The sequence below is a fragment of the Ranitomeya variabilis genome, chromosome 2 (genome assembly GCF_051348905.1).
Source record: "Ranitomeya variabilis isolate aRanVar5 chromosome 2, aRanVar5.hap1, whole genome shotgun sequence".
In the NCBI taxonomy this organism is placed as follows: Eukaryota; Metazoa; Chordata; class Amphibia; order Anura; family Dendrobatidae; genus Ranitomeya; species Ranitomeya variabilis.
The window spans coordinates 830,363,305-830,378,544 of record NC_135233.1 but is presented as its reverse complement, the minus strand read 5'-3'; the positions used below and the strand labels follow the sequence as shown (position 1 = coordinate 830,378,544).

Sequence of the window (15,240 nt, the reverse complement as noted above, 5' to 3'; positions counted from 1 at the left end):
ATTTGATAAGTTCAGATATCAAGTCCGCAGGTCCCTCCCATATGAGGAGCAGGTCATCCAGATAGCGCCCCAGCCATCTAATATGGGGGGAGAAGGGGTTAACATGTGAAAACATGAACAATCTCTCCCAGGCTGCCATATACAGGTTAGCGATAGATGGCGAGAACCCTGCGCCCATCGGGGCTCCGCAAACCTGCAAAAAAAAATTTTGTTAAAGGAAAAGAAGTTATGTTTGAGGCGAAAGTCTACAGAGGAAATCAAAAATTCCTGTATAGCTGGAGTGTAGTCACTGTAGTCCTGGAGATGTCTCCTCAGGATGGAGATAGTCAGATCATGCATCAGGGAGGGATACAAGGCCTCCACGTCACAGGAGATGAAGATGGTCTCCTGACCATTCAGTCTTATCCAGGGAGGAAATCAAATGCTTTGTATGTTTTATGTAGCCTGGTAGTCTGGAAATCAGTGGTTGCAGATACATATCCACCCAGGTACTGAGGTTTTCACCCATGCTTCCAATCCCTGCTACTATGGGTCTGAATGTAGGAGGGAAGACTTCCTTGTGGATCTTAGGCAGGGAATGGAAAATGGGGATTATAGGGTGTTCCACAAATAAATCCTCAGACAGTTTTTTATCCAGTGCCCCTATAGCAAAACCCTCAGAAAGCAGATGTTTTAGTTTTTTCTGGAACAGTTCAGTGGGATCATGCTGTAGTCTCCTATACATGCTGCTGTTATTCAGCATCACCATGTTCTGCTGTACATATAGACCTGCATTCAGTAGGACCACAGCTCCTCCCTTGTCAGCTCTTCTGACCATGAGATCCTGGTTGCCTCTGATCTCCTCCAGAGCTTTCCTTTCTGTTTTACTCAGATTGGGTCTGTTATGGTTACATGAGAATTTTTTCTTTAGTTCTATCAGGTCCTCCATTAAACTCTCAAAATGGCCAGAAAAAAAGAACTTTCATGTGAAACTGGACAGTCTATTCTTGTTCTTAGAAATGAAGGTTATTCTCCATGTGAAAAATTGCGAAAAAACTGAAGATTTCGTACAACGGTGTGTACTCCTTCCTTCATAGGAGAGCACAAACAGGCTCTAACCAGAGTAGAAAGAGAAATGGGAGGCCCTGCTGCACAACTGAGCAAAAAGACAAGTATATTAGAGTCTGTAGTTTGAGAAATAGACGCCTCACAGGTCCTCAACTGACAGCTTCATTAAATAGCACACGCAAAATGCCAGTGTCAACGTTTACAATGAAGAGGCGACTCCGGAATGCTGGCCTTCAGGGCAGAGTGGCAAAGAAAAAGCCATATCTGAGTCTGGCTAATAAAAGGAAAAGCTTAATATGGGCAAAAGAACAGACATTGGACAGAGGAAGATTGGAAAAAAGTGTTATGGACAGACAAATCCAAGTTTGAGGTGTTTGGATCACAAAGAAGAACATTTGTGAGATGCAGATCAACTGAAAAGATGCTGGATGAGTGCCTGACTTCTTCTGTCAAGCATGGTGGAGGTAATGTGATGGTCTGGGGTTGCTTTGGTGCTGGTAAAGTGGGAGATTTGTACAAGGTAAAAGGGATTTTGAATAAGGAAGGCTATCACTCCATTTTGCAATGCCATGCCATACCCTATGGACAGCACTTGATTGGAGCCAATTTCATCATACAACAGGGCAATGACCCAAAGCACACCTACAAATTATGCAATAACTATTTAGGGAAGAAGCAGGCAGCTGGTATTCTATCTGTAATGGAGTGGCCAGCACAGTCACCAGATCTCAACCCAATTGAGCTGTTGTAAGAGCAGCTTGGCCGTATGGTACGCAAAAAGTGCCCATCAAGCCAAACCAACTTGTGGGAGGGGCTTCTGGAAGCATGGGGTGAAATTTCTCCAGATTACCTCACCAAATTAACTAGAATGAGAAAGAAAGGAAGGGAATATCCAGCACATCCATCCAGTGTAAGTAAAATATCCAAAATGTATTAGAACATTTTAAAAGGGATTAAAAGAAGAGAGAGAGAGGCCCTCTCTGCCTGATTCATTTCTGGCTCACCACGGCGCCCTTAGTCATAGGAACTAATACCATACAGATGAACAGGTTTATTTATAACAAGGAACCAATCACAGACATGGCAATCAATTACATTGAGGAAAGCAGCAGCTAAACACACATGACAAAAAGTTTTTTTCTTTATCGCAAACATATTGAAATTGCATGGATATATACTTTAAATTGCCAGAAAGTCTATCTGTCAGTTCAATATATATAAAAAAGATCATGAAAAATCTGATAGGTCTCCATTATGTGCAGAAATGAAATGTTTCGTAGCCCCAGAATAACCAGAATTATTATTATTTATATTCGCTATATGTTCTGAAATTCTTTTTTTATTTTCCTTGTAGTGTAGCCTATATAGCATATATTACAAGCCTTACATTTTATGCAGTATACAACGTGGTCTAAATCACAATTAATAAATGATTTTATATTATAAGTGACATTGTGATTTGAGGAAAAAGTAGTTCTTTTGTTATCTGCAAATTGACAGACATTACATCTATTTCCAGAACATTTGAAAAATCCTTTTATTGATAACCATGATGTGGGAGTTTTTTTCTGGCGCACCATACTGGGAGATAGAATATTTCCCAGTGTGCAACCTCTCCTAGCCACTACTCTGCATCCATTTTGAAGAATTGTACACAAGGATTTGTCTTGATTAACTACAGGAAGATATTTATGAATGATCTGTCTGATTTTATTATATTGACTGCTGTAGGCAGTAGAAAAAGTAATCTGCGTTTCAGAAGCGCCACTTGCATTTTCATTTTCAGAATATAGTAAATCAGCATGTGAAATTTTGGAAACATGTTTGAATGCATGTCTTATGTTAGATTGTTTATATCCCCTATCAAGTATTCTATTAGAAATGACACGACTCTCCTCGTGGAAATTTTCCTCACTGGAGTAAATTCTTCTCGCTCTCGTGAGCTCACCCCTAGGAATGGCATGAATGGTGTGACAAGGGTGTGCTCTTGAAGACATCAGGATCATATTACCAGAATTGTCTTTTCTGTAGAGGGAAGTATTAACTCTATGTGTTGTGTTACTACCTGTGAGGAACACATCCAAAAATGAAACCTCATCCGATGGAACGCCGCCAGTGAAACGCAGGTTACATTTTATATCATTCAAATAGAACATAAAATCAGGAAGATTAGTCACACCCCCTTGCCAAATTAGCAAAATATCATCCACAAATCTCCCATACCAATTAAGGTATGGGAGGAATGGATTATCATCTGTGAATATATAGATTTCTACCCACCATGCCATAAATAAAACGGCTAAAGATGGAGAGAATTTAGACCCCATAGGAGCACCCATGGTCTGAGTATAGTACTCATTCTGAAACATAAAACAATTATGCTTAAGAAAATAATGTAGTGATGCAAGAATGAACCATTTCAATGAATCTGAATAACTACTGTACTTGTTTAAATGGTGTTCAATCGCTGTCATGGCCAGAGAGTGGGGGATGCATGAATATACATTTGTGACATCACAAGTTACAAAAGAATAATTGTGACACCATTGAAAAGTATGAAAAACCTTTAGAACTGTTGAGGTATCTTTAAGATACCCTGGAATTCTTGGAATTAAAGGCTGGAGATACTCGTCAATCAGATGACTGAGGTTTTCATTAAGGGAACCCATCCCAGAAAATATAGGTTGTAAAGGTGGAGGGAAAATATTTGTATGCGTTTTTGGGAGCCCATGGAAAATGGGAGTGATTGAATGCTCTGGCAATAGCCATTTATAAATCTTATTGCTAATAACCCCCAATCTCTGTGCTTTATTGAGTATCTCAGTCATGTCATATTTGAAAGATAAAGTGGGGTCAGATCTTAAAGAAGTATATGTACTAGTATCCTGTATAATAGACATAATCAACTTACAATATAAAGCAGTGTCTATAACAACTATACAGCCCCCTTTGTCCGACTGGCGGACTGTCAAGTTATGATTATGTTGTAAGTCTTTAACAGCCTGAGATTGCTCTCTACTCAAATTACTTCGATGGTTAGCACTCTGAGTTTCAGCATGTAATTTTTTCAAATCTTGTTCATAACAAGAATGCTAAAGGTCTGCAATGCTGTAATTGCTGCAAAGGGAGCATTCTTTGACGAAAGCAAAGTTTGAAGGAGAAAAGTTTTATTTCAAATAAAAATCTTTTCTTCAAACCTTGTTAATGTCTGGACTAGATTTTCAATTCATTTGGCAACTCATTTGATTAACAAAAGTATGAGTTTTCATGGAAAAAACAAAATTGTCTGGGTGACCCTAAACTTTTGAACGGTAGTGTACATACGTAAGTCAAACAGAAAATCACTAGCAGATTATGCAATTGTATTGCATAGTATATTATTATTCATGAAAACAAATGCTGTATTCCTACAGCATAAAGAAACAAGCTGATGCTAGCATATATTTTAAATTAGTTTTGATGTTCCTGGACCAGAATCGTTTGTAATAGATGAGATGTTCAATTTCAACCATGTAGGTCAGGTTAACAAAGGAGACTACTAAGAGAGCAAGTACATTTTGTGTTCTTGAGTCAAAGCCAAGACTTTAATCCAACACAAATGCTGAGGAAGCATTCTGGACCAAAAGAAGCCACCAACATTCATATAGCAGGTTGAATCAATCCTTTTCACAAGCCATAATACCAAGAATTTATTTAATATTGTACCAATAATCATAAACTCTTCATAAATAGCTCATAAATAGAACATGTATGCATACAAATATTTATAAACTGTACAAAAATACACATACTACATATTCCAAGAAGAATGTATTTTTTCATAGTACCCATAGTTTAAGCTGAAATCCTGCACAACAGCATACATTTATATTTTATATAAAATCTGTGACCATGATTGCCCATGTCAGGTGAAATTGTAAAGATGTAATTGCAGCAAACAGTAAATGGGAAAATGATGATGACAAAGTGTCTTGTCAAGAACTATTAGAGTCAATTAAATTCCCCAAGACAATTTTAACATCAATGTCTGATATTCCATCATGATCTCCTGTATTCATTACAAAATATTCTTTAAACTGTTGTCCTCATTTTTTTTTATCATACCCATCCTTAATTTAAAATCTGTCAACAAAACTTAAATTAAGGAAATATTATTGTTTCTGGTCTCTGCTAAATTTACTGTACAACCACAATGTATAAAGTCTTTGGAGTCCACGAAAAAGACAATGCGGTAACAATTGTATAATAAATTCTTAGTTGGCACACTAATTTTAATAAGGAATATTTTTCCTTGCTAAGAAATTTAGCAGTCAAAATTCTGCAGTGCTCTGTGCTAATGCTGTGTGCTAATAGTAAAATTATTTATATTATTAGAAAGTACTTTTCATTATTCAAATAAATGAGTCAGTGTTAGATTACTTAGTTTTTCTTCCAACTTTTAAATAAAAAATATAAAATAAGAATAGAACCTTTAAATGGGTTGTTCAGGACTAATATATTGATGACTTATCCCATCCGTTATTACCTAATCTGGCCAGTACAGCTCCATATATCATTTTTAGTTGATGATCCCATGTACTGCCCTTTATTTCCCATTCACTTGAACAGGAGATAAGGTGCAGTACCTGGAAATGAGCATGAAACAATGTATGGAGTCACCAACCATCAGTCACTGAAACAACACCTGATTGATTAGGGTTCCTAATGTGCTATGGATAAATCAATATATATTAGGTATTATATAGATCCTTTAACGGGGAGCTAAAATCAGAAAATAACCTGTTGTATGTGTTTTCTTTGGCAATGTTTGCATTCATATCATGGTCTTTATAAAAAAAAATTCCTTTCTTTTCCATAAGAGGTTTTAGCAAGGCACCTTAAAAGCAGAGGAAGAATTACAATGACAATTGACACCTCTATACACAGATGGTAACAAAGAATCCACTATTTACAATAGGGAATGTCAAAGCTGACCTTTCTCCACCTCTTTTCACAATGATTGTTGCACAGGCTTATTAAATACTTCAAAAATATTTATAGAGTCAGGAACTTTGTGACTATGTATATTTATTGTTTCCTGAAACAACTGAACATAAGTACCATATTTTTCGGACTATAAGATGCTCTTCTTCCCCAAAAAACTTGGGGGGAAACTGGGGATGTGCCTTATAGTCCGAATGTGCAGTGGGGTAAAAAGTATTTAATCAGCCACCAATTGTGCAAGTTCAGAGGAGTCTCTTAAGAAGTTACAGGTCTGTGAGAGCCAGAAATCTAGCATGTTTTTAGGTGACCAAATACTTGTTTTCCACCATAATTTGCAAAATAAATCTTGCCAAATCAGACAAGATGATTTTTTGGATTTGTTTTCTCATTTTGACTCTCATAGTTGTGGTCTACCTATGATGTCAATTACAGGCCTCTCTCATCTTTTTAAGTGGGAGAACTTGCACAATTGGTGGCTGACTAGATACTTTTTTCCCCGTTGTACTTACCAGGAATGTGACAGCAGCAGGAGTCAGGTCATTCTGCAGGCCCTAGGCTGGGAAGATGGGGTGTTTGGTGGTCCAATGCTGCAGGGCAATGATCTGACTCCCATACTAGGCTGGTGCGGGGCTCCAACAACATTGTATGAAAGACCGGAGCTCCCGCACTTCCATTGCTGCAATTCGGTGATCTCTGGAAGTGGCACATGTGAAGAATGAGATGTCAGCATCCTGGGAGATGAGATCTCAGTGCTGAAATCTCAATCTGTGCATGCAACACCTCCGATGGCCATTTTCCTTGAGGCCATCGCATTGCAGCAATGGAAACGCGAGGGTTCTAGGCTTTTACAAAATGTCAGCAGAGCTCCTGCACCACTGAGCACCACCAAATACTGCCGCACCAGCCTGGGACTGGAGTCAGATCATTGCCTGGAAACCGAATACCTCCTATGACATCGCAACACCTGCGCTGCTGGTAAGCGCATTCGCACTGTAAGATGGACCCCATTTGATGTATTATTTTTTCCCTATTTTCCTTCTGAAAATTTGATGTAAGTCTTATAGTCTGGTGTGTCTTATAGTCTCAAAAATACGGTATCTTAAAATAGGCTCAGTGACTATTGTGAAAATTTTAACATTTCTATTTTTTATTTAATACAGATACTCTTTGGTATGTAAAAGAAAAAAAACATTGGCAATATTTAAAAAAATACATTTAGAAAGACAACCTGACTTAAACAATAGGTCATTTTCTGATTATATATTCCCTTTAAACTATTTGAATATATAGTTATAATTAAATAACTAGAATTATATGCTATGTGTAAAACATGTCAATCATTTAAAATTTTGTAGCTAGTTTTAAAATAAAGGTAACATAACATGTACCCCAAATATAAATTTTGCAGTACAATGTTAAAGGTTAGAAGAGTTAATTGATTTGTTACTATCCTCTTAACCAGTATGTATATTATTTGTTTTTAGCATTTATACTTTCAAACAAAGCCAATATTTTGTTATGTTAATTTATTGGAATGCTTTACCTTCATAAACTGCTTTAAATCCTTGTGCGCTTACTGCAAAATCGGTTGTGAACCAAAGTGTGAGAATAGAACCTGTGCTTACTATTGAAGATGGAAGTTGAAATCCCGATAACCTGAAAAACAAAAAAAATCCAAAGTTTGAGGATATATTAAACCTTTACTTTTTTGTTTACTCTTAAATGTGAAGTAGTGAAACCTCTTGGTTGATCACCCAAATGATTTATAGAAGTTTTCATCATCAAAAAATAGGTCATCTGTACAGTAGTTAAATTGAAAATGTGGTCTAGGTAAGGTGTGGTTTTCTCAAATAAGTGGTCTTCTTGTCTCATCATCTTTCAATGCATGTCCTTTGTGTTAACCCCTATTTTTTTTCCAACAGATTTTTGGAGAGTCAGGCTATTATCACATGTGTTTTTGTCACCTTTTTTTTGCAGCGCTCTTTGTGCAAATTTAAAGATGCTTTTAATAGTGCCAGAAAAAGTTATGAGAATTCAGAAATCTCATGCACACAAGTGTTTTTTTTCCCCTGACTGATTTGGAAAACTGCTGCATTTTTTTAATCTACAGCATGGCAATTCTTTCAGCATTTTTGTTGCATTGCATCATCTATAGAAAGCAATGAGATAGTGAAAAAACTTCTAAAAGACAACTGAGTTTTCTCAGAAGTTTGCTTTCATATGAATCATTAGGGGATTATTGCAAATGATGATCCTATGGCTTTTTCAATCTATTAATTCTGTATGTATTCTACCATTCTGTGTAACCTTTAATTCAATTCTCATATTTGTTATTTAGAGTTATAGTTAGGGCAATATTTTTTCATTGTACATACGTTTTTCTGAGTTTGCTAACAATATCATTGCTGTCTGTCATTACTATGACTAATTATATCATTATAATACTGCAAAGACCAGTCTTGGTCATACAGCAAAGTTCAAGCATGTATTAGGTAAACTAATGCATTGTCTACATATTTCATTAATGTTATAACAGCACTTCAACAAATATTGATATTAGAAAAACATAATTTGTTCAAAAGCTTATTAAACATTTACAATAACAAAGTATACACAAGATCAAGACTAAAGGTCCCACATGAGTTTATAAATCTTAACCCGTGAACAGTTGACAGAACTTATTAAGTTTGATAATTATTATCATTATATCAATTTTGCAAAGTGATGAGTTATGTTCAAAATCAAGTATTGAAATAAAAAACAAATTATGCTGTGCATGTAAGATGGAGTATGTTGATTTAAAGAATTTATTTAGGTATCCATAACAGACTGTAAAAAAATGGCTTCCCGAACTTGAGGGGTTTTTCCAGTTTAGAAAACCCATTCCGACATTAGAGACACATTGATGATAATCATTAATTGCAGGGGGAAGTGTCTAGTTAGTTCTCATTTCTTATAAAGCATTTCTGTTAAAGTGGACCATTAAAAAAGCACTACTTAAATCAATAGATTCTCAGCGTAAAATGTAAACATGGGTCCTTCCCAGGGAGAGAAGGTTTTTTTTTTAGGTTATCCAGTCCCCAAAACTCAATCAAAACCAACTTTTCGTTAGAATATAGATAATCCTTTAGTGAATGGGGCAATTTTGACCTAAAGGACCAAGCCAAATTTTACAATTCTGACTAGTGTCACTTTATAAGGTAAGAACTCTGGAAAGCTTCAATAAATCCCACTGATTCTGAGACTGTTTTTTGTGACATATTGTACTTCATGATAGTGGTAACATTTATTCTATATTACTTACTTTTATTTATGAAAGAAACTGAAATTTGGTGAAAATTTATGAACATTTTGCCATTTTAAACTTAATTTTTATGCCCTGAAATCAGAGTTATGTCATAAAAATTGTTAATAAATAACATTTCCCACATGTCTACTCTGATGATTACCTTTTATAACAAGTGTGATCCAGTGTTTTTTTTACATATGTACATATTATCTTTTATTACAAAGAGCACAAAGATGGTACCTACAGGGGCTTTCATCAGGACCCAGGCTGCCATGCTATTGCATCAGCACCATATGAATGTTTTGCAGGAATCTGATGGCGGCCCAAATTGGCACACCAGCCACAACATGCAGCTTAAATTCAGCTTTCAATAATTGAAATCAGAATTTAGGTTATATAGACGACCTTTTATAATAAGTGGCCAGTTTTTGCTCATATTTTATTACCACTGTTTCCTAGCCTTTCTCTTTTTTATTGCTTAATTTCTGTCATACATTTCCAGAGATATGAACTATTTTATTTTGTGATAATTTTTATGATGTTTAACAATGGAATGTTGCTCACGGGGTAAAAACACAGAAAATTAAAAAGACAAACCTCCAGAGGATCAAGTAAGCCATGCCCTCTTAGTAAAGGCCATAAAAATGTGTAATAAATGAAAATGCTCATCTCTCCGGAAACATATTGCAGATTTAAAAAAAAAAAAAGTGGAATATTCTGGGTATGTGCACACGCTGCAGATTTTGCTGCAGATCCGCAGCGGATTGGCCTCTGCGGATTCGCAGCAATTTTCCATGAGTTTACAGTACCATATAAACCTATGGAAAACAAAATCCGCAGTGCATATGCTGTGGAAAAAACGTGCGGAAATGCTGCGTTGTTCATTCCGCAGCATGTTAATTCTTTGTGTGGATTCTGCAGCGGTTTACACCTGCTCCTCAGTAGGAATCCGCAGGTGTAAAACCGCAAGTGGAATCCACACAAAAACTGCAAAAAAAACATGGTAAATTCAAGGTAATTCCGCAGTAAATCCGCAGTGCGGATTTACCAAAATCAGTGCGGAAAAATCTGCACACTTTTCTGCAACATGTGCACATACCCTCAAGAGAGCAGCGGGAATAAAATTAGAGCAAACACTTTCTACTTTTTACCTGACGAAAGGTTCTCTTTAACCCCTTTTTGACCTCGGACGGGGTCAGAACCCCCCCCCCCGCTTTGATGCAGGCTGTGGCGGTGAGCTCGCATCAAAGCTGGGACATGTCAGCTGTTTTGAACAGCTGACATGTGCCTGCAATAGTGGCGGGTGAAATCGCGATTCACCTGCCGCTATTAACAAGTTAAATGCCACTGTCAAACGCTGACAGCGGCATTTAACCAGCGCTTCCGGCTGGGCGGCCGGAAATTAGCGCATCGCTGACCCCCGTCACATGATCGGAGGTCAGCGATGCTTCAGAATAGTAACCATAGAGGTCCTTGAGACCTCTATGGTTACTGATCCCCGGTAGCTGTGAGTGCTACCCTGTGGTTGGCACTCATAGCAATAGGAATTTTTTTTCACCACTTAGATGAAAAATAACCTAGTCATGTTAGGTGCACTTTTTTTGCAATTTCACTGCACTTGGAATTTTTTTCCTGTTTTTTGTACACGACATGCTAAACCTAATGATGGCGTTCAAAAGTACAACTTGTTTCGCAAAAAATAAGCCCTCACATGGCCATATTGACGGAAAAATAAAAAGTTATGGCTCTGGGAAGGAGGGGAGCGAAAAACGAACACGGAAAAGTGGAAAATCCCAAGGTCATGAAGGGGTTAAGCATCAGTAATCAAAATTTGTTTCAGTCACTGTTGTTAGAAGTTGTTCCTGGCTGAATAAAACAACTAGCAATCAACAAGTTTGGAGAGCTCCTCTGTCCACTCAATACAAACACACCCAATATACACTATACAGTACATGCACGGTGAATGGGTTACATTAGCTCTTTTAGCCAGCGTGATGGTAAGGCATCCTCCCAATTCTCGGCTAGTATAATTGTTTTTAATATTATTGTTGTTCTGTTTGTTTTTTTCATTAATAAACTTATTCATTACATATTTAAGTATAATATGTGTGGGTGATCTTGACCATTTTATACATACTGCTTCTTTGTCTTGTTTTGCCATGTTACTTTCAGTGTGTGGACATTGATCCCCTAAATCACAAGCTCAAGCTCCCCTTTATACTATTCTATCCAGTTCTGTGAATGTTGAGCTCTGTTAGGCTATGTGCACATGTTGCGGATTTGTTGTGGATCCACAACATTTTTTCTGTGTGGAATTGCACCAAATCCACAAATGATTTCTCAAGCAATGCTAATCAATGGGAATCCAGAATTGGTGTGCACATGCTGTGGAAAATTCCATCCTGATTCACAGCATTTTATTTTCCACAGCATGTCAATTCTTTTTGCGGATCTGCAGCATTTCTGCACCCATTAACTTGCAATGAGTCAGTCAAATCTGCACTAAAGCCGCAGGTGTAAAAAAGTTTTCGGATTTCCTGTGAATTTGCATGTCAAAAATGCTGCTGAAAGAAAGGAGGAAGAGTATATGGGCAGAGAATATATGTGTGGGTGGAGAATATGTGTGAACTGAAAATATGTGCATGTCTGTCTGCGGGTGTCTGTGTGTATCTGTTTGCGGGTGTCTGTCTTCTGTCAGTGGGTGTCTGTGTGTGTGTGCACCCAGGCGTCATCTCATGGGACTACTACTCCCATCCAGCTATATCCGCTGTCACATATAACAGTGAAAGCATGAGCCGATGATGGGACAGTAGTACCATCATCTGGCAACTGCGTTCAATTGTCAAACAAAAAAAACATTCATACTCACCAAACACCTAATCACCGATGCCCACGTCTCCTGCAACAAAAATAAAATAGTAAACCAACATATGCTCCCTGTCCACCATAGTCTATTTAATAACGAGTGTCCCACTACCATCTCACATGTAGAACAGTCATATCGGGAGATGTGACTGCTCTACCCGGCCTCCGGTGATACACTGACAGGAGGTAATCCTCCCGTAAAGTATCACTGCTCTGCCTTGAGAGTTAACTGGAGTTCATCAGCTGATCAGCTCCGGTTCTTACTTGCGGCCCTGCTACATGACAAAATTGTCATGTATAGATGCTAAAAGTGAGAGCACAAACTCCAGTGAACTGTCAGTGATACACTGCGGGAGGAATTACCTCCTGTCAGTGTATCGCCAGTGGCCGGGTAGAGCGGTCACATCTCCCCATGTAGCCTAGGGGAATGCCAATATCCATGGCCCCTTCCCAGGCTATTAATATCAGCCCATAGCTTTCTGCCTAGCCTTTGCTGGTTCGATTTTATAAGGGGACACCATGTCAATTTTTTTCTGGGGTTCCCCTGCAAACTAGCCAGTAAAGGCTAAGCAAACATCTGAGAGCTGATAGTAATAGTCTGGGAACCATTATGGCTTTTGGCTCCTTTCCAGAATATTAACATCAGCCATCACCTGTCACCTTTCCCTCTGCTGGTTAAGAAAATTATGTGGGAGCTCACTCAACAATTTAAAAAATGTTTTTTGAAAAATAAACAGATATTATGTTTCACCCAGATTTCTCACGTGTGTGTGTCTTTATTTAACTCTGTATGTACCATTTTATTAATGAGGGTACCTGGATGACACCAGTTAATTACTAAACCACGGGCTTGGTGGTATTATATATATACAAATATAATATATCCACTCATATTTGTTTTCTGTGTGTAAACATTATGTTTGAACATGCTATGTAATGATATTATGGTCTTCAAAGGAGAATGAAAAATAAGAGGTTGGAGAAGGAAATGACATCACAATTTTTTTTGTTAAATAATATATCTTTATTTAGATTAGAAAAACGCATACAAATCCGCATGAAAATCTGCATTTAATCTGCATCAAATCCGCAAATAGCCTTAAACCTCACACACCACAGATTGACAGCTTTCTATGTACATTGTACACAGCAAAAAACTCCCAATCGGTGGTAGGGGCGGGATTCTACAGAACTCATGAATATAGTGGAAACATGGCAGTACGTTTACTAGTCCTATAGTGATTTAGCAGATGATTATGAAATATATAGCAAGCAACTCAGTAAGTGACACATCACTATAATCAGGGCCCCTGTCTCTGCTCTCAGATTAGTTGGCAAAAACCTGGTGACAGATTGACTTTAGCACATATTCTTTTTTTGTAATTTTTTTTAAAGAGTGAAAATTTTGCTTGCTGTTTATGAAAATTATGACATCAACATTGTTTGAGCTTCTTTTAATTGCATTTACAGATAATAGACAACATGTGACCCATCCATCATGTGACCCATAGACCTTTGTGGTATAGTTTTTTTTAGATATAGTTAGCAATCTTTTCAGAGGCTTTTGTGCGTTGTGGTGTAGTAGAGGAGCTGAGATGATTAACAATTGTGATCTAGTTCTATACATATGTACATGTTATCTTTTATGACAATACTGTCTGTGATAATTAGGATAATACAATGAAAAAATTATCTCTACATTTTTAATATGGAAAATAATGAACAAAATGTAAAAAAAATTCCACAGCCATTTAAAAAAGGGAAAAAAAAAACTATTTGAAAATAGATAACTTCATTTAAACATTAGCTCCTTTTTGGATGTTCTGGATGTTCTTTTCTCTGTAATATCTCTGTAACTAAGTGAAGAAGAGCTTTGATGTATGTGCTATTAAAACTAATACTTAGCTCATTGTTGATAAACTGAGATTTAGGTCTAGTCCAAATGTATAATAATTTATAATTAGGAGTGCAGTAGATATGAATGGGCCATAGGTCAATCTCATAATCAAGAAAAGCGTATTTATTGCCAGCGTAAAGCGGTAATTCTGCTGTGACCCCAATAGTTTACTGTAAATGAGCAGATTTTTAGAATACTGTTATCTAGCTGTAGTTCAGTGATGTAAAACACGATGGCAGTAGTCAGCCTTTTATGCAGAATGAAACATATAAACTTTCCTAAATGACATTTTGCTATGGAAGTATGAAAAAGAATCTTTATTTTCACTGATTGCAGTGTTCCATTATGTATTCTTCACAGGCCTTGAAATGTATTAAGCATTATAAGTTTCTGGAGTTTACAATTGCCGGAGGACAATTAGGTAAAAAATGTAAATAATTGTTTGGCAGTAGAATACTCAGCTGGCTAACTAGAACTGTGAAAAGTCATTAAGAATTGTGTTAGTTCTCCCTCCAGTGCAGCAAAATCAATGAATTTGAGTCATTTAATGTTACCTATTATGCACTAATGTAGAAGGAAGTAATTAATAAATAGAACATTGGGTAATAATGCTCTAACAGGGAGATGAAAAATGATGTTCATAATTTTAAGTTATCTTATTATAAGTGCAATACACACAGCATCGGGCTTTCAGAATATTTCAATAGCAAAATGTTATCTTTTTACAATTAGCTTTCCAAGTTTAATGATTAGCGGCCTAATTACTTCTTGTTTTAAATTTTAAATCTGAGACAGGATTGTAATGGTCTATGAAATGATGCCTTGTGATGTTGTTCTCTGCCCGTAATATTTAATTGAAAGGGTACATTTGCTGTTAAATATTTCTGCCTTGTATATCATATAAATAGTAAAGGTCGATGAAGCATAAAAGAACTTAGAGATATTTAATGTCTTGCTTATATAAAGTTATTAAAATTATTTGAATATTTGTTGTGGCTCATATTCATTGACTTATAATGTTGCCTAATCGAGTTTCAGTAAGGCTTCCGTCATTTTTTTCCAGCAAGATTAGTTCTTTTAGCATCATTAAAGGGAATCCTTCAGCAGGTTTTTGCTATGTAATTTGAGAACAGCATGAGGTACTAGTTGAAACACAGAT

The 15,240-nt window shown here is 36.8% G+C and overlaps 1 protein-coding gene across 2 annotated transcripts in view; it reads right to left on the bottom strand.

Annotated features, from left to right (window-relative positions):
• The window catches only part of CSMD1 (CUB and Sushi multiple domains 1), a 2,858,343-nt gene that overhangs the window by 2,057,059 nt on the left and 786,044 nt on the right, over positions 1-15,240 (bottom strand). For both annotated transcript variants that reach the window (XM_077290057.1, XM_077290056.1), the window contains exon 3: positions 7,574-7,686. In XM_077290057.1, coding sequence (XP_077146172.1) covers positions 7,574-7,686 — 113 coding nt within the window. The remainder of the gene's footprint in view (positions 1-7,573; positions 7,687-15,240) is intronic.